Source organism: Ranitomeya variabilis, chromosome 2, assembly GCF_051348905.1.
Source record: "Ranitomeya variabilis isolate aRanVar5 chromosome 2, aRanVar5.hap1, whole genome shotgun sequence".
Lineage (NCBI taxonomy): Eukaryota > Metazoa > Chordata > Amphibia > Anura > Dendrobatidae > Ranitomeya > Ranitomeya variabilis.
The window spans coordinates 991,520,562-991,542,580 of NC_135233.1; the positions used below are offsets into that span (position 1 = coordinate 991,520,562).

General features: G+C 43.0%; 1 protein-coding gene across 5 annotated transcripts in view; it reads right to left on the bottom strand.

Moving 5' to 3' along the window:
• NGEF (neuronal guanine nucleotide exchange factor) overlaps nucleotides 1–22,019 on the bottom strand; it is a 235,893-nt gene that overhangs the window by 86,019 nt on the left and 127,855 nt on the right. For all 5 annotated transcript variants that reach the window (XM_077291052.1, XM_077291051.1, XM_077291053.1 and 2 more), the window contains 2 exons: nucleotides 10,276–10,418; nucleotides 1,665–1,939 (listed from right to left, as the gene is read on the bottom strand). In XM_077291052.1, the coding sequence (XP_077147167.1) occupies nucleotides 1,665–1,939; nucleotides 10,276–10,418 (418 nt within the window). The remainder of the gene's footprint in view (nucleotides 1–1,664; nucleotides 1,940–10,275; nucleotides 10,419–22,019) is intronic.

Below are 22,019 nucleotides of genomic sequence, written 5' to 3' on the forward strand. Positions count from 1 at the left end.
GAACCTCCGAGCCTCCCCGTCATACGGGTGCGTCCTAACCGTAAGATCAGGGGGACGTAGAAGAACATCAGAATCGAGTTGTGAGGGAACACGAGAAACAGACACAACAGTTGTGGGGTACTATCCCGTAAGCACAGCAGGGAAGGACCACAACACACAAGCGCTAGCAGGTAGGCACAGATTTCCACCTGCGAAGGGAACTCTGGAGGTGCCATCGGACCGGCCGGACTTGCGCAGCCCTGTTAACCATATTCCGGACTGAGGACCCAGAAGGCTTCAGTAAAGAGGTAAAGAGACTGCAACCTGGTGTCCTCGTTATTTTCTGCGACCGGCACTACACCGCACCATAACGTTATCATCCCATACCACCACCTTTCATTGTGCGCCCCTCAGCAGGGTCACGGACCGGGCCTAGCCACCGTGACAACCCCAGAGCAGAGACCCAGAGGTCCGGTACCGGGTACCCCTCGGCCCTGCGGCACTGGGGGCGCTACAAGTATATTACCACACACGCACTACACTACATACACATATACACAGATTAAGAAAAATACAACTTCATGTGAGTGCTTGTTTAAACATAGCATGGAGGAAGGTATTGTACATGGCAGATGAGAGAGGAGGAAAGCATTCTGTTCACTTAGGGTGTACAGATGGATGAAAGCACATGATCCTTCATGAGCAGTAACAGAGGAAATTAAACCAGAAATGAAGCTGTACTGATACATGAGAGCTAGTGAAGGCAGCAAACCTCAGATCCAGCATGTTTTACGGGGAGTGTAACATACGTCGGGAGGTCTGAAATGAATGAAGGAATGGTACCGGTGTCATCAGTGTTTTGCAACAGTGTGTTATCTGTGTGCCCGTTTTTGCCATCAGCGTGTCATCAGTGTTTTTCATGGAAGGATAAAGCGTCTCCTATATTTTGTAATGTTAAACATGGACGTCACACAGATGCCATCCTTGTGCTGCACATGTTTTTCATGGACCCACAGACTTGTATTGGACCTTGTCATGCGTGCTGCCAAAAAAAATGGACCTGTCAGTGTGTTTTGCAAGGACACATGGTCTGTGAAAAACACTGAAATATGAATATCACCATAGATTACAGTGTCAGAGTGAAGAACATTGGGCCCACCGAAGGATTTGATTCTGAGGGCCCACCTTTCTACCCCACTGAAGAGCCCCATAGCGACTACAAGATTTGCACTATGGACTCTCCTGAATGAGAAGCCAGGGCCCACCGGAGGATTCTCTGGTTCTCTGGTGGCCAGCCCAACCCTGATAGATTATAATGGGTACGTGCTGGTTCCGTGAAAAAAACGGATACATCACGTACCTGCAACACGGATGTATGTGTTCATTTATATAAGATATGTTTTTTGTATGTAAACCCTCTTCACATGTGCAGCACCATGCAATCAGTGCTGCTTTAAAAATAAATAAATAATAACATGTTAAAATATATTTTTTTGTACATGTCAAAAAGCTGTCCATAGTGTGTAAGTGCTTTATCAGAACCATACACCCCAGTATTGGACAATGGATATCCAGCTACTTCCCTGTACTAGACCTACTTGGCCAAGGATTTCTGACCATTCTAGAGTTTGGTTTTTATAGATTCTCAGCACCTTTTTCAGACAAATATTCTATAGCAATCTCACCTCTTGAAGCTTTATTTCTTGGGGTTGCAATACAGATAACACACAGCTATTCTTGATTTCTGGAAGATCTTGCCATAGGTTGAATCCAGAGCAAGTGTTTTGGAGGCGGCTGAAGGTTGAGTTAGACCTGGTATGCTCGGTGGGAGGCGATGACTCTTCTTCTGGGGATTTGGGACTATCTGGTGTTTTAGGACTTTGTACATAAATGTCCTGAAGTCTTCGAGCTTCAATCTCATTTTGTGTAGATTTATCTCTGTATTCCTGGTACAGGAACTCTCCAGAAGAAAAACAATATCAATTAGTATCAAAGTCACATTGAATTCCATGCGAATATAGTTTACACTTCACAGATTTATGAGCGATAACACAGACTGTCTTATATTGTGCACGAATAAATCCGCTGTCAGACATCTGAGGTGCATTGTAGCCGCCTTAATAACAAATCAATCCAATAAGTTGAAATGTAACATGCCCTACAATTAAAGGGGTTGTTTGGTTCAATCATTTTTTTATTCCGCTGGCACTGCTCAAGCACCAGCTCTCTGCTCCTGCCTCCAGTCTTGGCTGATATGGATACTGTGGTCACGTCACACAGCCAATATCTTGGCTCAGTGGTCTTGTGAGGTCTACATCAGCAGCTCAGTGATTGGCTGTAACAGTCACATGATGTTGACGTGCTGTCACCGCTGCAGCTCCATAAACAAAGACTGGGGGCAGGAGCAGAGATTTGGCGCTGGAGTAGTGGTGGGTAACTACAGCTGGATTTGTTATTTTTATGTACAAGAAGCCAATGAACATCTGAAATAGAAAACCCCTTTTAATTAGGCTGAATATATCAGATGTGTAATAAGAAGGGTTTAATATGGAATCTGTATACCTTCATCCTTGAGTCACTTAGACAACACTCGCAAGGGCATTGCACAATGCCAAGCATTGGATGGAGTGTTATAAAGCCACCACTGGACTCTGGAGAAGTGGAAAGGTGTTCTATATAATGACGATCACGCATCTCTGTCTGGCAATTTAACGAAACAGACAAGTCTGGGTTTGGTGAATGTCAAGATAATATTACCTGTCTGACTCCATTGTGTCAGCTGAAAGGTTTGGTGGAAGAGGGATAATGCTATAGTGCTGTTTTTTAGGGGTCGGCCTAGGCCCCATAATTCTAATGGAGAGAAATCTTAGTCCTTCAGCATACCAAGACTTTTCGGACAATTGTAGCTTCAAACTTAGTGGGAGAAGTTGGAGGTGGCCCTTTTCTGTTCCCCATGACTGTGCCCCAGAGCATAAAGCATGGTCCATAAAGGTATGGTTGGTGGAGTTTAGTGTGGGAAAACAAGACTAGGCACACAGAGTCTGGACCTCAACCACAGCCAACACCTTTGTAATAATCTAGAATGGAGATTTTTGAGCCTCTCGTCCCCCTCCATAAACAGTATGTGTATAGTTCACAGTTCTTTTTAGAAAACCATTGCAACCACTGTTTCCAATGTTACATTAGCTGTGTATTAAAGACAAGAATAAAGGCGACTGTGGGGGGAGAACACATTGGAGAGAGAGAGCAATGGTCTCCATCACATTAAAGGGAAGCTGTCATGAGAAATGTGCCTATTAAACTAAAACCAAAACAAACCTTGATTGACGCTCTTTCACACGCTGAGCAGGATGTCAATCATTGATCAGTACTCGTGATTACAGGTTACGTAGCGAGTACAGTCGTGACTGTTCAGTGCTGCCGTCCTACCCAGGCGACTGAAAGTGAGGGACGCACTACGGGAATAGAACTTCATTTTCACTCTACACTCCAACATTCCAATTTATACAAGAATATGTGTGAAAAGGTTTTTATATGGCACACAAAATAAGCATATTTTTAATTAAAGGTTTCCTTTAAGAACATGAGAGGTGTTGAGAGCAGCGTTAAAGCTTGTTCAGACAGGAGTATTCTACGGAAGTGTAAAGTCCGAGCAAAAATCACACTGGCCAAAGTAATTCAATAGAGCTGTTCCGATGACACTTTTTTTCACAAGATTCAAGTGTCCATGTGAAAACGATCACAGCATGCACTAGTCTCTTCCATGTCTTGGATGAGACTCACCCATTCAAGTGTGTGTATCATGTCCTACGACTAGGGAATCATGCAGTATTGTATTGAATTTGCCATTGTTTTGTTGCTGTTACCTTGCAATGTAAACAGTGTGCCTTTTAGAAGTTTGTCCTGTCTCTCTCCCTGTAGCCCAGGTCTGATGTCAGTAACCCTTCCTTTCTTCCTCCTGTGCCAGTGTTTGTCAGCCATATTCATCTGAGATTCATCTCTATACACCTCAGAATTGTATTTTTACCTACTGCAGCCATTAGAGCTATGGCTATTGTGTATAATACAACAGCTCAGCTTGAAAATAAACCTTCTTCTGGACTCTTCCTACGTGCCTCTGCAGTAGAGTTGAAGCTATCTGATTAAATCAGTTTGTGTGAGTACTGGTTCATATAGACCTTCATAGAAATGGTGTCTCTAAAGCTCCACACTCACAGCCTAGATATGGAGTCAGAATACTGTGAGTGCACAAAAATAAAAATCGGGTCCCATATGGATCACCTGTGTAGCTTCCGATTTTTACGGACACATTGCCATTATAAACTGAAAAAACTATATTTGATCTTGTACATTTTAAACAGTTGATGCATAAATAAGGATGTTGCATTGGTGTCTCTCGGATGTCACACGAGCAAAAATAAGGACACGTGGATGGCACACAAATGGCAATATGGATGAAAATCATCAGTTTTCTGGATGAAAATCAGACAATTTTACAGTGAAGAGATGGACATAGACCCTGAAAAATCAAAATGTTTAAAGCAGAAATCTGGCATAAAACACTATAAAAAGTCACAAGGTTGCGTAAACATTTTGTGGCTTTTAGTTTTGGCTAGCTTTGCAGCTCCTGACTAGCTATGGCGTATCCTACGTCACAAATCTTACTCCATACTCAGACTGGAATAAGCCTTAACGCGAGGTGCATGGAGGCGCACACGACTTTTAAGACGCTCCTGATTCATTAAGAGACTTGTGACTCTTAATGAATCAGATGACTCCAACATGCCTTCTCATCAAGACTGGTGTGACCGACGGTGGTCTAGATGACAGAGTACAGAAAACGGTCTGCACAGCAGGACTAGATGGACATTTGCGCATACAATGGTAAATACCCCATTAAGCTAAATCACAGAATTTAAACCAGCAGGAATTTATAGACCACTGCTGTAATTTTGCATTTGCCAGAAATGGCAGGAGTGCTTCCCATGTCAACGATTTCTGAGCTATACTTTGCCATTGGTTTGCAGAGGGTGAATACGAGAGCAGACATAATGGCATCGATCTGCACAAAAAAGCCGAAGCACTTAGCCAATCAAGCTCTGCAAACATCTTCAGATTTAACCAGTCAAAATCCATGTCATTGTTTGCCGTCGTTATCATGCTGCGCCCATGTTCAGCAGCGACTGTGGCTGGCAGCTACGGAGGAATAATGCACGGGCTGGAACATTTTGTCTTTGTCTTAGGCTTAATGAGGCATGAATAGCAGAGCTGACAGGTCCGCCGTATTTTTGGCTCTGCGTGTTGTTGGCCCACAAGTAGTTTTCGTCCCCAAAATAAACAGAATGAAAGAGACTGCGGAGTAACACTTTACCGGTCGGCCCTAAACATGGGTCATACTGTATCCCCGCACTATGATTATATTTGTAGGCGCCGCCGGCTTATGTGTCAGAGAACAATGCATTTGTTCTGAGTTTTGGATTTGATTCATTTGTACAATAATCATTTTTAATGTGGAACGGAACAGTACGCTGCCATAAAAGGAGGCCTCTCAGGCCCCAACATACAGGCTCTCTATTAATCATTTGTATACTAACACGGATTATGCTTAAGGCCTGTCCTAAGGGCCACAAATACATTACATGAAAGTCAGCCGAACTTGGTGTCACCAACCATCCATCTAACATGTTTGGTGAGTGGTGACCTCACCATTCTTTTCTAACAGTAGGGAAGAAAGGAATAAGGCTTTTTAAATTAAAAACACCCTCTTCTTAGAGACAATCCACCACCAGAAGTGCCTGACGGCGGCTTATTCACCCCTCCTCTTAAAGAACTCATGCACACTCAGCTGAACTAAGCGTGCATGTGTATAGAGGAAGACGGAGTTGACCTATCACTGATCTCAGAGATATGGGCACTTTTTACCTGGATGATGACATTGTGCAGTACCCTATATTAAAGGAGTTGTCCATAGCTTAGATATTGATGACCTATCCTTAAAATAGGTCATCAATATCAGATCTGTGGGGGTCCGCCACCTGCCACCCTCACCAATCAGCTGCTTGCACGGCAGCCAGATCAGGAACAGCACAGTTCTGTACACTGCATAGTGGCCGTTCTCAGGTACTGCAGCTTGGGTCCTTTTCACCTCAAGGCTAGATCATCAGTAGTTCAGTCAACCCTTTTAGTGATTATGCCGTACCACTTAGTGTTCAAATGGCAGGACGATACAGTGCACAAATAAGAATATTAACATTTGCCTAAATGAGACATAGTAGCCCAGAGAACGCAGCTAGATCAAGCACAGCCCACAGGTTTACACATCAAGTGTGAGGTCAAGGGTGCAAGCTATAAATGCCCTGGTCATCAGGGCCATAGACACCCCTTTCCAGAGTGACCAGTGATGTGCCTTGTGCCAGCATGTGTTGTACACCCCTAATCCTAACCATACGTCTGCTTTTTGGGGATTTTTCCTTTTTTTTGTTTTGCTACTTTATATACCTTATAGATTGTACACTTGCGAGCAGGGCCCACACTTCCCCTGTAACTATTGAAATGTGTTAATTGTGGAGCTACTGAAACAGACTAAGGGACTATTTTAAACACTTAGAAAGCCTTTGCAGGTGTTTTTTGTTAATTATTCTAATTTACTGAGATAAGGACTTTTGGGTTTTCATTGGCTGTAAGCCATAATCATCAACATAAACAGAAATAAACACTTGAAATAGATCACTCTGTTTGTAATGACGCTATATAATGAGTTTCACTTTTTGTATTGAAGAACTGAAATAAATTAACTTTTTGATGATACTCTAATTTTGTGAGAAGCACCTGTAGTTTGTAGAAAATGGAGCATGCTGCAGTAGCAAGTGGAGTAAGAAACATGGCAAAGTGGAGCAGACACTGAGATGGCCACAGGTATAGTAAGGCTAAACGTTAGTGATTGGGCCTAAAGGTGGCCATGCACCTTAGATAACCGTCAGCTGAATGCTTCTTCATCTGACAGCAATTTCTTTTGACTTCCCAGTAGAGATGCGCCCAGTTTGAGCAGAGCCTGCAGGTGACTTCAATAGGGAGAGGGGAATAATCCACTGTCAGACGTCTGGCAATAGAATTACAGTTCTTGAAAAAGTACTAGGACCCTGTGAACTTTTCCATATTTTTCACATAACACCAACAAACTGAAATGTATTTTATTGGAATGTTATCTGATAAACCAACACAAAGTACCAACTATTTGTGAAGTAAAAAGGAAATTATGTTTTAAAAATATAAATCTGAAAATTGTGATGTGTATTTATGTTCAGCCCTCTGCAGTCTGATAACCCTATATAAAATCCCGAGTGACAAATTGCCTTCAGAAGTCACATACCGTATTTTTTCAGACTATAAGACGCACCGGACCATAAGACGCACCTCAAATTTTCAGAAGGAAAATAGGGTTAAAAAATGAATGCGTCAAATGAGGATCCATCTTACAGTCCGAATTCTATGTGTGGCAGAAAACTAACACTTCAAATCGCCCTGAAAACGCCATCCCCATGATCAAACATGGTGGTGGCAGCATCATGTTGTGGGGATGCTTTTCTTTGGCATAACTTTGACAAGTAAGCTGATTAGAGTTGATGGGAAGATGGATATACAGGACAATCCTGGAGGAAAACCTGTTAGAAACTGCAGAAGACTTGAGACTGGGACATAGGCTCACCTTCCAGCAGGACAATGACCCCAAATATACTGCCTGATCTACAATGGAATGGTTTAGAGCAAAACATATTCAGGTGTTTAAATGGCCCAGACACAGTCCAGACCTAAATCCCATTGAAAATACCGTATGTGGCAAGACATGAAAAGTGTAATGTGTGGCATGCATTACACTTTTTATTAATCTATTTCTACAAGATATGCTGTCAACATTATTCTGTCTGTTTGCTAGATCTACCATTATACAATTTCTATTGTAATTCTGGTGGGTTTTTGCTGCGAGTGAGGTGTATTTCGGCATTTTGTAATTATTTCACATGAATATAGAAGCAAATTGGTTGATTGAGATAATATTTTTGTTTATAGATTTCCTTTATTATGTTTTACAGTGCACTAATAAAGGTCTAATATAGACCAAAACGTCTAATTTTCTTTACTGTACAATAAAATTCTAAGTTCATTTTCTAATTAAATGCCAAGTTCTTTGCTGCTATACCACATAAAGTTCCAATAAAATATATACAGTGGGAAAATAAGTATTTGATACACTGCCGTTTTTGCAAGCCTTCCCACCTTCAATTGTGAGAGACAGAATCTAAAAATAAAAACCACACTGTATGATTTTTAAATAATTAAATTGCATTTTATTGCATGAAATAAGTATTTGATCACCTACCAACCAGCAAGAATTCTGTCTCTCACAGACCTGTTAGTTTTTCTTTAAGAAGCCCTCCTACTCTATAAAGTCACCTGTCCACACAATCAATCACACTCCAACCTCTCCATCATGGCCAGGACCAAAGAGATGCCTAAGGACATTGGGGACAAAATTGTTGACCTGCACAAGGCTGGGATAGGCTACAAGACAATAGGGAAGCAGTTTGGTCAGACGCCAACAACTGTTGCCGCAATTATTAGAAAATGGAAGAAACACATGAAGACTGTCAATCTTCCTTGATCTGGGGCTTCATGCAAGATCTCGTATCGTGGGGTAAGGATGATTCTGAGAAAGGTCAGGAATCAGCCAAAAACTACACTGGAAGACTTGGTCAATGACCTGAAGAGAGCTGGGACTACAGTCTCAAACATTACTGTAAGTTCCACATTACGCCGTCAAGGATTAAAATCTTGCAGGGCATGCAAAGTCCCCCTGCACACACAGCACATGTCCAGGTCTATTTGAAGTTCGCAAATGACCATCTGGATGAGACAAAGAAGGTATTGGAGAAGGTCATGTGGTCAGATGAGACCAAAGTAAAACTTTTCGGTATCAACTCGCCGTGTTTGGAGCAAGAAGAGGGATGAGTACAACCCCAAGAACACTGTTCCAACCGTGAAGCATGGCGGGGAAAAAAATCATACTTTGGGAGTGCTTTCTGCAAAGGGGACAGAAGGACTGCACCGTATTAAAGGGAGGATGGATGGATTCATGTATCGCAAGATTTTGGCCAACAACCTCCTTCCCTCAGTAAGAGCATTGAAGATGGGTCGTGGCTGGGTCTTCCAGCATGACAATGACCCAAAACACACAGCCAACGCAACTAAGGAGTGATTCTGTAAGAAGCATTTTAAGGTCCTGGAGTGGCCTAGCCAGTCTACAGACTTGAACCCAATAGAAAATACTTGGAAGGAGCTGAAACTCAATGTTGCTCATCGACATCCCCGAAACCTGAAAGATTTGGAGATCTGTATGAAGGAGTGGGCCAAAATCCCCACTGCAGTGTGTGCAAACTTGTTCAAGAACTACAGGAAACGTCTGATCTCTGTAATTGCAAACTAAGGTTTCTGTGCAAAATATTAAGTTCTGTTTTTCTATTGTATCAAATACTAATTTCTTGCAAGAAAATGCACATTAATTATGTAAAAAATCCTACAATGTGATTTCTGGATTTATTTTTAGAATCTATATCTCACAGTTGAAGTGTACCTACGATAAAAATTAAAGACCTCTCTATTCCTTCTAGGTGGGAAAGCTTTCAAAATCGGCAGTGCATCAAATACTTATTTTCCACACTAAATATAACTTTATTGGTGTAACGTGAAAAAATATGGAAAAGTTCTTGGGGTATGAATACTTTCCAAGGCACTGTATTTATCGGGGGGGACAAATGTATTGAGTGATGAAATGCAATTTTGAAGAATAATCAGTGGGTTTGGTCAACTCTTTCCTAATGTGTTTGATGCCTTAGAAAGGTAAGTTCTATTATAGTTCTGTCACTCAAGAGCCCACGTTAGCCAAGTTCCGGCCCTAAATGTATGAAATATTACTGACAAGTAATAATTATCACAAGCTGAGGTATAACATGAAACTATAGTGGGTGTAGAGGTTGTGTGGCCCTGGAGTTTGGCAGTGGGGGGAGTCCCTTTGGTCCATATAAAAGGATATTTGGGGACCCTACTGTAGATTTTATATTGGGGCCCATGAGCTGCAAGTTACACCACTGCCTCTATAGCTGCACCCCTGGCGACTCGCTCACGTGACATTTATCAGTTCAGCACAGCTGATTCCAATATAAAGGTTATAATGATGGCACAAAGCATTGCTATGTGCACAGATTGGAGCAGGTGAATTACACATTAATGCATCATTCTTACCTACGTGTCCTATTAAGGTTTTCCATGAGTCTGCAGGTGCAGGGTAAACAGCTGGCAGTGCCTCCGTGCTTGCAGACGTGCTCTCAGGTGGGGAGGGGGTGTCTGCCGGTGGGTTGCTGGAGTCTTCATTGTGACTATATTCTCTGTTGGAAACAAAATGAAATCTGTGACTAATCTAATGATTGACAGCACAGTACATGTAAATGCAACTGATATTGTTACTAACAGTTTACCAAATTCCCAGTTTTGTCGGTTGTATTAGGTTACAGGAACGTAAATATAATGGTTGCAAGGACTCCTGTTGCACTCGGGCCCTGGAGCCTTTTGTTGCCCAAAAGTTTCCTTTAATTAAAGGGAACCTGTCACCCCCAAAATCGAAGATGAGCTAAAATGGAATGCTGTAGATAAGCCCCCGATGTATCCTGAAAGATGAGAAAAAGAGGTTAGATCATACTCACCCAGGGGTGGTCCCGCTGCGGTCCGGGTCCGATGGGCGTCGCGGTCCGGTCCGGGGCCTCCCATCTTATGATGACGCCCTCTTCTTGTATTCACGCTGCCGCGCAGGCGCAGGCGTACTTTGTCTGCCCTGTTGAGGGCAGAGCAAAGTACTGCAGTGCGCAGGTGCCGGGAAAGGTCAGAGAAGCCCAGCACCTGTGCACTGCAGTAATTTGCTCTGCCCTCAACAGGGCAGACAAAGTACGCCTGCGCCGCAGCGTGAAGACCAGAAGAGGACGTCATTGTAAGAAGATGGGAGGCCCCGGACCGGACCGCGACGCCCATCATACCGGGACCGCCCCTGGGTGAGTATAATCTAACCTCTTTTTCTCATCTTTCATGATACATCGGGGGCTTATCTACAGCATTACAGAATGCTGTAGATAAGCCCCTGATGCTGGTGGGCTTAGCTCATCTTCGATTTTGGGGTTGACAGGTTCCCTTTAACATAAGAAAACCAATACTATTAAAACACATAGTGTTCTTTTGGAGATTTTGCATTGAGACCCATGAATTTTGACATACGGTTGACATATTTTGCGGTCTTCTTCACTGCCCAGAGAATATACTCTGGCACAGCAGTCCCTGACCCTACTGGAGAAGGTAAATTGCACTTACATGCCATAATCACATACTTTCTGCAGCGTAAATGGAAATGATCCATAGATTTATTAACCTGATCTTATTTAATGGGATTGTCCGGCCTTAGGCGCACACTGCGTGCTGTGAGGATTCTAGGGTGCCGTCCCTGGAAGTGGACGATCATGTAAGTGATTTTCATACTACAACCACATTCAGACTAGACGTGTCTGGTCTCGCTCAATACACTTGCATTGAGTGTGGCCACACACACGTCTAGTTGGCATATGACCGCATATATGCAAATCACTACTTGTAGTCACACGCCTCCTGCTGCCGGCACCGGAGAATCATCACAGGGCACAGTGCATGTGATGTGAGGATTTACGAGTCTGCAGTCACATAGAGTGACTGCACAATTGCAGACTTGGGACAGACAACCCCCTTAAACTCGTTTCTTCCGCAGGCAGTTTTCATTTTTGAGCTTTAAATTTTCCTCCTTTTCTTCCAAAAGTGATAATATTTTTATTTTTGCGTTGACATCCATATAGGGGCATTTTTTTTTGCTTGATGAGTAGAATTTTAAATTATACCATTTATTTTTCCATGATATACACCATACTGATATGAGAATAGGTACATAACAGTAAGAAGTGACCAGAAGAGCAAAGTAAATAAAAGCAATATCTTTATTTATTACAATAGTAAAGGGTAACACTAAAAAGGCAGGGGAAAAAAGGGGAAAATACCTCCAAAAATTAGTGGGGAGGAGACACCTAACCAGGTTTCAAGTAATGGCCTAAAGAAAAAAAGGGTTTTCTATTCATATATGGCAAAATAGTGCAAAATTAGAAAGGCCACTTGTCCCAGATTAGAAACACAATAAAGATGTAAAAAATAGCCCTACTAACATGTCCTTAACATATTAATTACCGCTAGCACATAATGATGGAAGGAAAAAATCCCATGCATAAATTATCATAAAAAACACAGCCATTAACTGCAGTGACTGATGCGGTATAATGCGGCTATAGGACGGAGCTGTATCCTGCCCAGCGCCCGACGAGCACCGTTTTGCAATAATGCTTCTTCATTTTCTTTAGGCCTTTACTTGAAACCTGGTTAGTTACATTCCTATTTGTCTCATAAGTCCTTTTGTTCATTCGATTGCCTACACACTGTTTTGTCATGTCCTTCCAATATTAATAATACCATAATTATAGTGTAGGCACTTGTGACTTTTTGGTGTCTCCTCCCCACTAATTTTTGGAGGTATTTTCCCCGTCTTTTTAGTGTTACCTTTTACTATTGTAATAAATAAAGATATTGGTTTTATTTACTTTGCTCTTCTGGTCACTTCTTACTGTTATGGTATTCTCATATCAGTATGGTGTATATCAAGTATAGTGAAGTGCTTTCAGCCAGTTTATAACTAAGGACCATGGGATTTATCATTTATTTTTCCATACAGTGTACTGGAAAATGGAAAACATTGTAAGTTCCGTGAAAGGCTATGTTCCCACGGTGAGCTATTGGTGAGTTTATGGTGTTGCAGATTTTCTGCACCATTTCTACACCCATTAGATAAAATTGGTCACTTGCATATTTTCGAAAAAAAAGCAGCGCAAAATACTCACGAAAAACTCATCGAAAACAACCTGCGGCTACACATCCATTTGTCCCCCTAGGGAACCTAGTTCACCACTATGGCCATTACTTAGCTTCTCTGCTTGCTGATGCCTTGACACTCCTGCCTCGGGCACTCTCCTTATCTCACGTTTCCCTGTTCTGTCCTGGCTTGTTACCTCTCTGAGTTATAAACGCAGAGTTGTACTGCTAGGCGTCCTGTCCCAAGACCCGTCTCCAGTGCATCACTTAGTCTTTGTTGGTTTTCCTTGTCTCTACTCCAGATCTCTCTATCCACTGCATCAGTCTCCATTCACGTCAGGGACACCCTCGACATGTAGCACTGCTGAGACTAGTCAGACCTTATGTCTGTCTTCACTGCAAGCTGAGCCCTAACCGACCTCCTGACAGGACACATTCTCTGTCCTTTCACTTTTTGACCCCCCCACTCTGGGCTAGTCCCAGCTATTAGCTTTAAGGCTCTCTACTGTTGGCAGAACACAAGTGTCTCCAATAATGCATGTCACGACACACATTACAGCAATACGCGTGTCTTCAAGGGGGAACGTGGGCAGTATGTCCATCTCTTATAAGCCCACTACTATGACTGAAAGCCCGAGGCTGCCAGGAAGAATAAAGTTAATTTCCTCCTGGCTGCGCGACTCTCAGGTTCCCTTTGATGTGTAATAGTAGAATGAATCTGGACCTCAGAACTGTCATTCAAGGAGAAGAACCCACTCCTCAAGCAATCACGAAGTAAGAAGAGACTGCATACCTCTGAACTACTCAAGAGACAACCTGAGAACCCCTTAAAGAGCAGATATCCATCTTAGAGCCATGCATCCATATCTCCTGTGTTTGCTATGTAAAAGAGTCAGAATTGGAGATATTTTGACAGGAAGATGAGAGACCCCAAACCTGGCAGTAAGCTATAGTGCTGCTGATATAGGTGAAGCCCATAGATATGATCCAGCAATTACTGGTGTACAGGAACAATGCAATGATCATCCAGCAGGTTCATTGAAAGCCTCCATAATTACTCATAGGACGTATTTATAGTTCTGGAGCCCATGTGCTATTATTATTTGCTTCACTGAACGTAAGATGCAAAACAAAGATGACAGTTTTATTAAATGTCACAGGATTCAACGCTCCAGGAGAATAGATTCTTCCTCGAATTTCAGGAAATGATTGTGCCTGGAAAGGCATGCATTTATCCTGCTAAAATAAAGCACCACTTCTCTTCTACATCAAGTCACGGTATATTATAAGAAACAGGATTAATTAAAAAGGGATAATTTAATGTTATTAGGATCATTCTTGGCATGTGAACAGAACGTGATCAGAATCAGGCCTTATGAGTTCCTGAAGACGAGCATTTTACTAGACATCCTCCATGACAAGTGGAGCCTTCAAGACCAAGAATTTTTTTTTAGGAGTTATTTTTATGAGGTTTTCCTTTTGATTTATTATTATGATAACTTGATCTGTACATTTTTTTACTTCTTCTGCACAATGCAAACTTTAAAAAAAAAACATTTATATATTTTGTGGCATTCCAACATCAAGTTTTGTGGAATGGGTTAAAGTTTGCCACCATATAGGTTACGACCACTTTATCTTCACTTTGTATTCTGTTTTGGGAGGCAAACTGGAAACTTCAGTTAAGCAATTAACATTCTAATTTTCATATATTTTTCCTTACAAGAAAAATGAATGGCAACACCGCAAAAATGTCCTTCAATGAAGAACTGCAAAATATTTAAGTCATAATTTACACTTTTGTGGTGTAAACTCTGATGAATTTTGCGGCTGCGCTCGACCATGCCCCCTTCCAGCCAAGCACTATCCACTTTTCAAAAAATTCTAAAATCTGGATGTGAATTGAGTAAAAAATCCAAAAGTCATAATATTTTTGCACAACTGCGAGTTGCTTCATTTTTTTCAACAAATGCAGTTTTATGCCAGAAAAGCAAGGTTAACTGCTTGATATATTAGACCCTTATTCTGTATGCAGTATGTCACCTGCACCATGCACCAGATTCAACTATACATTAAGGTGTGGGTGACTACTTTACAGCTCTACATACATCTACCTCATGGTGTGGGAATAAGTTAAAGGTATTCTATGGAACCATAACATTTATGGTTTAGCCATAGGGTGCAATCAGACAGCCATATAACTCAGAACGTGATTGGAACACGGTGCACAAATTGGCTGGCGGCTCTCCTGAGTGTGACAGCTGCATGTATTTCTATGAACCTGTCACCTGTAGGGAGAGCTGCTAGCCAGTCTGTGTGCTGCTCTCCAATCTCATTCCAATTTACACAAGCCATCTGAATGCGCCTTTAGGGTACCATCACACAGTCACACTTTGATCGCTACGACCGTACGATCCGTGACGTTCCAGCGATATCCATACGATATCGCTGTGTCTGACACGCAGCAGCGATCAGGGATCCTGCTGAGAATCGTACGTCGTAGCAGATCGTATGGAACTTTCTTTCGTCGCTGGATCTCCCGCTGACATCGCTGGATCGTTGTGTGTGACAGCGATCCAGCGATGTGTTCGCTTGTAACCAGGGTAAACATCGGGTAACTAAGCGCAGGGCCGCGCTTAGTAACCCGATGTTTACCGTGGTTACCAGCGTAAAAGTAAAAAAAACAAACAGTACATACTTACATTCCGGTGTCTGTCCTCCGGCGTCTCAGCTTCTCTGCACTGTGAGCGCCTGCCAGCCAGAAAGCGAGCACAGCGGTGACGTCTGACGTCACCGCTGTGCTTTCCGGCCGCTGTGCTTACACAGTGGAGAGAAGCAGAACGCCGGGGGACAGACACCGGAATGTAAGTATGTACTGTTTGTTTTTTTTACGTTTACGCTGGTAACCACGGTAAACATCGGGTTACTAAGCGCGTCCCTGCGCTTAGTAACCCGATGTTTACCCTGGTTACCCGGGGACTTCGGCATCGCTCCAGCGCCGTGATTGCAACGTGTGACCGCAGTCTACGACGCTGGAGCGATAATCATACGATCGCTGCGACGTCACGGATCGTGCCGTCGTAGCGATCAAAATGGTACTGTGTGACGGTACCCTTAGGGAGGACAATCCATGCTCAATTGATGGCGATACAACTTCTGGGTCTCTGCCAATGAGAACAATGAATGGGCAGTGGCATCCCCCTCAATATGGACATGGGCACAATAGTTTGTCCATATATGTGACTCTACATGGTACTTCATTTCATCCTATTCACTTGTACAGAGCATGCTGCAATACCAGACAAAGCTGCTTATTTGGATGAGACACTGAGCCTATATAAATTGGCTAAATTGGTAGTGGGCCCAAAGGTCACCCCTCTCTGATGACTATAGGCCATTAATGTTATAGTTCCCCAAAACTTTTTTTCAGTAGGAATAGGAGTTTAGCTATAGTCTGTTTGCATCGTGTGCATATAAAGATGTGGCCTGCCTTTCCTTGAGCTGGGCATTATATTGATGTGGTTTCCCATGGCTGTGTGTCCACTAGTTGGGCTCAGTCCTTCTCAGCCCTTATCCACATGCATGTCACTTGACAAACGGTAAGATTTTTAATATTAGAGTTAGGACTGTCCCAATTAGGTTCACTGTGAATTGGTGGGATGGCTTTTGCATTTTTTTTTTGTAATAAAAAAAACATGTTAACTAAGTACCCTATATTATTTTCATGCAATATTGCTGTCTATTTACTGCAGGGTATTTAATCATTATGTTTCTGTCTTTGGATTATTCAGCTAACAACTATGTAGCATGTGGCCACTGCACTGTCTATTATGTCCTCTTTTATGTAGTGTATCCAAGCTCCCCTATCTCTAAAATTCCATCTTCTTCTACTGCCACTAATGTGGGCTGCTTGGTTGTTTTCTCAATTATCCATGTGTAGCGCCCCCACTGCCGCAGGGCCGAGGGGTACCCGGTACCGGGCCTCTGAGTCTCTGCTCTGGGGTTGTCACGGTGGCTAGGCCCGGTCCGTGATCCTGCTGAGGGGCGTACGGTAAATAATAGATGTGGATAGTGGTGGTGGTGCGGTGCAGTAAATAACGAGGACACCAGGTTGCAGTCTCTTTACCTCTTTACTGAAGGTCTCTGGGTCCTCAGTCCGGAATACGGTTCACCAGGCTGCGCAAGTCCGGCCGGTCCAATGGCACCTCCAGAGTTCTCTTTGCAGGTGGAAATCTGTGCCTTCCTGCTAGCGCTATGTGTTGTGGTCCTCCCCTGCTATGCTTACGGAAAGTCCCCACAACTGTTGTGTCTGTTTCTCGTGTTCCCTCACAACTCGATTAGATGATGTTCTGCTAATCCGTCCCTCCCGGTGTTATGGTTGGGACGCACCCGTATGACGGGTAGGCTCGGAGCTCTTCCGGGACCCTAGAGTCGCCCCTCTCCACAGGTTGCCCTCTATGTCTTCTTAGGTGATTTAGGTGAGACAGCCCGCCTGTGACTGACTGTCCTGCCGTTGGTTTGAAGTATTGCTTAGAGCTAGATATATAAATACTTCCTCGGCGTTCCGGCCGCCGGCTGTGCGCCTCAGTAGGATGTTGCCTCGGTCTTACAGCACGACTCCTACTGGTATTCTCCTTCTTGCTTTGATCTCGTTTCTCACTCAGCACAATATATCTCGCTTCTGATCCTTTCTTAGGGCACCGCCGCTATGCTGAGCAGGCACGGTCCCGTGACATTCCTTCTCGTTGCCAGGCCTCTGTCAGGGTCCCAAACCCGACAGGGACCCTACCGAATCCTCCCCCACAACACCCTCTGCCACAAGGTGTTGCCTGGTTCCAACCCAGTCAGCTTTCTGATCTAACTTCCTGCCTGACCCCCAGTTTACCCACACGGTGAGGAGTGGCCTAATAAATAGCACCCTTAGCTCCCCCTGGAGGCCCGACTGTGAAATGTATTGGTGTATGTGATACCTGGTCAGATGAACTCCTTCAGTGCCATCAGACGTACCATAGCCCCCCTTAGCGGCGGAGCCACAGTACTGCAACGACCAGGACTCTGGGGCGCTGCACATGCAGTTGAGGGGATCTGTCATAAGATTCAGGATGCCTGAGCCACCGGCAGCATCAATCAGACACTGGCAGCACAATTGCAGCCAAGTATTTTTTTTTCGGAAATGCTGCAGTATTTCAGAGTAAACATACTTAGAAAAACCAGCTTCTCCCCACCCCTATCCAGTTTACTGACAGGTCTCTCCTTATTTGTATACATAGGAAGAGACCTATAAATCATGGGAATCTGGAGACAGGTTCCCTTTATCTTATCAATGGCGTACAGAAGTTTCAGTGTGCTAACTTTAAATATCTCTAAAATTTAGTGGGCATAAAGGTAAATGCTGGTCATTAGATAATCACATTTCTTTAAAAAAAACAACTATGGCAAGCTGATCAAAATCAAAGCACATTGTGTACTTTGCACTTCAGGAAACAAGAATTTATTTTTAGGTGTCTAACATATACATGAGAATGAATGTCAACAAAGTCTATTTACCTGAATAATTTCGCTTTCAGCCCCTTAAAAGGAATGTGTCCCGCAGTTCATATAGCCCGATCTATGGACAACGCGGCGTAGAGAAGGAGAAGCTGAGCAGTATGATATATAGAGTTGGTGGAAAAGATTCATTATGACTTGTATTTTATTCATTGAATTTGATAAATATTTATTAATTCATTTTCTTAAATTAAATCCCTGCTCAGTGATTAACAGCTATGTCATATAGGCAAGGCTAAAAAATGGTCAGAGGAGCGCTAGGAACTAAAGGACACAGGAGTATTAGATGATTCCACAATGCGTTTTGTCTGTAACCTCGTCTTCATCAGGTGGAGGTCGAAACGCATTGTGGAATCATCTAATACTCCTGTGTCCTTTACTTGTTAGCGCTCCTCTGACTTTGTTTCATTCTACTACTGCGCCCATCCTCTGTTGGAGGCACACGGCTGGAGCTGCGGTGGACCTTTTCATTCCATCCGACCTATCTGCTTCCTCTGCGCTCCCCAAAGACCGCAATACACTTGTCTGTTATATAGGCAAGGCTGTCAGTCATTGAGCACGACTGCCCACTGGACTCCTATGCAAACACCAGGGATTTCAATTAAAAAAATGCAAGTTTTATTGAAACTTTTCCCACAGAAATATCTACCAGTCTGATCAGCTCCTCCTGCTCTATAACACCCACCTGCAGATCAGATCCCATTTTCATACCTTGAACTGGCTCTCCGTTACATTCCTTTTTGCTATTGTTATAGTGCCTGTAATAAGGAGGCGACTTGTGTCATTGTGAGGAGCTATATAGAACCTCAGGCCCCATAATAAGTAAAAAGATTTCTACAGATGAGAAGAATGTGAAGTGGACGGAGAATACGCCTATGGCAATCAGGTCGTTCCCTGCCAATTTCTATGTAACCCTCATTTACTTCTGAGGATCATAGTTATTTGAGATGAAACTTCCTTTTTAGGTTTCACTGTAATTTAATAAGAACAATAATTTAATAGTCCCCAGCAGTAAACTAAACAAAGCCATGAATTATATTATTTTGGCAATTCCCAGCGGCACTATGTAAGTACCGAAAAATAAGAAACGTCAAACAGATTCTCCTAATCTACTGAATAGAATTAATATGGAAAGAGTGAGAAAGAGCAGAAGTCACATAGTCTGCTACTCTGGAAGAAGTGTTTCAGCATTCACATATCACTACTTTTACACAGTATTTTTATGGTGTGGATTTCTACTGCGATGGTTTTTTTTTTTTATTTAATTGTATGTACAGTATGTGAAAAGCAGAGTGTCTCCTAACTAAAATAATATTAATGTGTACTTAATGTGGTTGCCAAAAAATAGGTAATCAATTTCAGGCCAAACAGCAGATTGGCGCCAGTGCTGGGTGCCGAACCCCTCATCTGGTATTCATGATCCATTCTAAGTAAAGTTTAAAGGTGTGAACTGTACTGTTGTACACAACCAATTGTGTTGAGTTGTATTGTAATTTGTATTATTTTGTATATATCGTGTCATGTGAATTGTGTTGTAATGTACAATGTGTAGTAGTGCCATAAATAATGTGAAATGTAGGATAGGTAGTATAAGATGCAGATAGTTGACTGTAGCATAGGCAGTGTCGATAAGGTACTAGAGTTAAAGTTTGGGATTAGCCCACAGGGGAGGAGATAGTGTTAGGGAAAGTAACGGAGTTCCTGTTAGTTAGATAAATAGGGTTGAAGAGTAAAGAAAGCTGAGCTGCATAGGAGGGTAATCCTAAGTGAGAGGAGACTAAGGACGAGGGATAGTGTGATCCTGAAGAGAAGTGACTGACGAGACGGAGTGGCTTCCAGAAAGGTGTCTTTGGATGGAACGCCGATTCCCAAACCACAGTGCTTGTAGTGCAAGCAAAAGGTAACAGACATAAGCAGGACTGAGTACGATGGACTAATTCAAGGGTTCCAGGGCACCAATAGTGGAAAATATAGGATGCCGAACCGAAGAGCAAGTAAGGAGACTTGCTGATCAGGACTGTAGCGTCAAAGTTGGGTAATGGCGCAGAAGTGTATGGGATCAGTCCTTGCTAGGCACTGAATGACACTGACTTTAAAGAGACCATGCTCCCTCTCGGATTTGTGTGTACTTGGACTAGTCCTTTGTCCCCTGTATTTTGCTATGTGTTGGTTTTGGACAAGAAGCAGGAAGTGTGAGAGGTCTCGTGTCTGAGGGAGACTGGGAGGACTGTTTTCTGTGTCCTAACAATGAGAGACTGACAAATGAACTAATGGCTAAAAGGGAGAAAATAGTGCCTGGCTACTGCAGAATTGATCACCAGGATCAAAATGAAAGAGTCACATCGCACATCCAGAGTAGTTCTCCCCGAACACCTGTAATCTGACTGAGAAAATAACACTGTGTTACCAATCATCTCTCAACATGGAAAGTGGGAACAAAACTTGCCCGGACCTGGAAGAATAAAGATTATTTAACTGACAAAAGAGCTCAACTCAACAAACTCAGCTCAGTTACAACAGGACCAAGCAGCAGCTCCCAGACCTTCTAAGCACTACAGAACTGTGACACTGGTGTTAACTGTGTTTGAGTGTAGAGCAAGATTTTTTAGCTAGGACACTGTAGCAGCATGGCCCGATTATCGGTAGCCAGGTAATAAGTTAGAAGAGAGTAGTTTGTAAAACTTGTTTATACTGTTTGTATTGAACTTTGCATTGCCATAGCTGGAGCGCAGCTGGTGTGACATGCTCCAGCTATCTCTCCTTGCATTTATTATTGCTATTATCATTACAATAACTGTTAGTCTTATTTTCCAGCATATAATACTCTGTTTTTCAATATAGCCAGTGTTTTGTTTCAGCCTCCTTATCTACAGTACCTTAATTGAGTCCTGCCTGGAGGTGTCGTTCAGACACCGCAACAGTAGGATGAAACAGTGCGCCTCACTAGCCCTGGAGTAAACTACGGAGGAAAGATATTGAAAGTGAAAAATGCTTATTACTTTCAAGCAAACGTCCATAAGACTTTGTACCTGCTATCCCTTGTATATAACCTTTACCAACTTACCACCCAGTAAAGAGTTTGTGTTGGAACAGAAGTCTCCCTCATTAAAATGTAAAAGATACGGTCCGGCCAGCCCACACCACCCGCTACAAGTGGCCTGGATGGGCGTGATGCCTTCACAGTACATGTCCATACACCCAGCCAGGACCCACACTTTCATGTAGCGCCCCGGGGCGTAAAAGGAGACAAGTGTCTCGTTCACAGCTACCACCCTTCTCCTCCACCACAATAAGACAATCAAGTCTTGAACAACCCCATTATTACAATTACCATCTAGACAGGGGTAAACATACTATTGGTGCAACCTGTGCAACCACACAGGGGCACAATAGGTAGGGGGGCCACTACTACCTCCAAAGCAGGTGGAATTGGGCATTATAATGCACTATTGGGCTGCAAAGTGTACATATATTTAGTTTTGCATAGGGTCCCTCTTCTATCTGTAACCACTCCT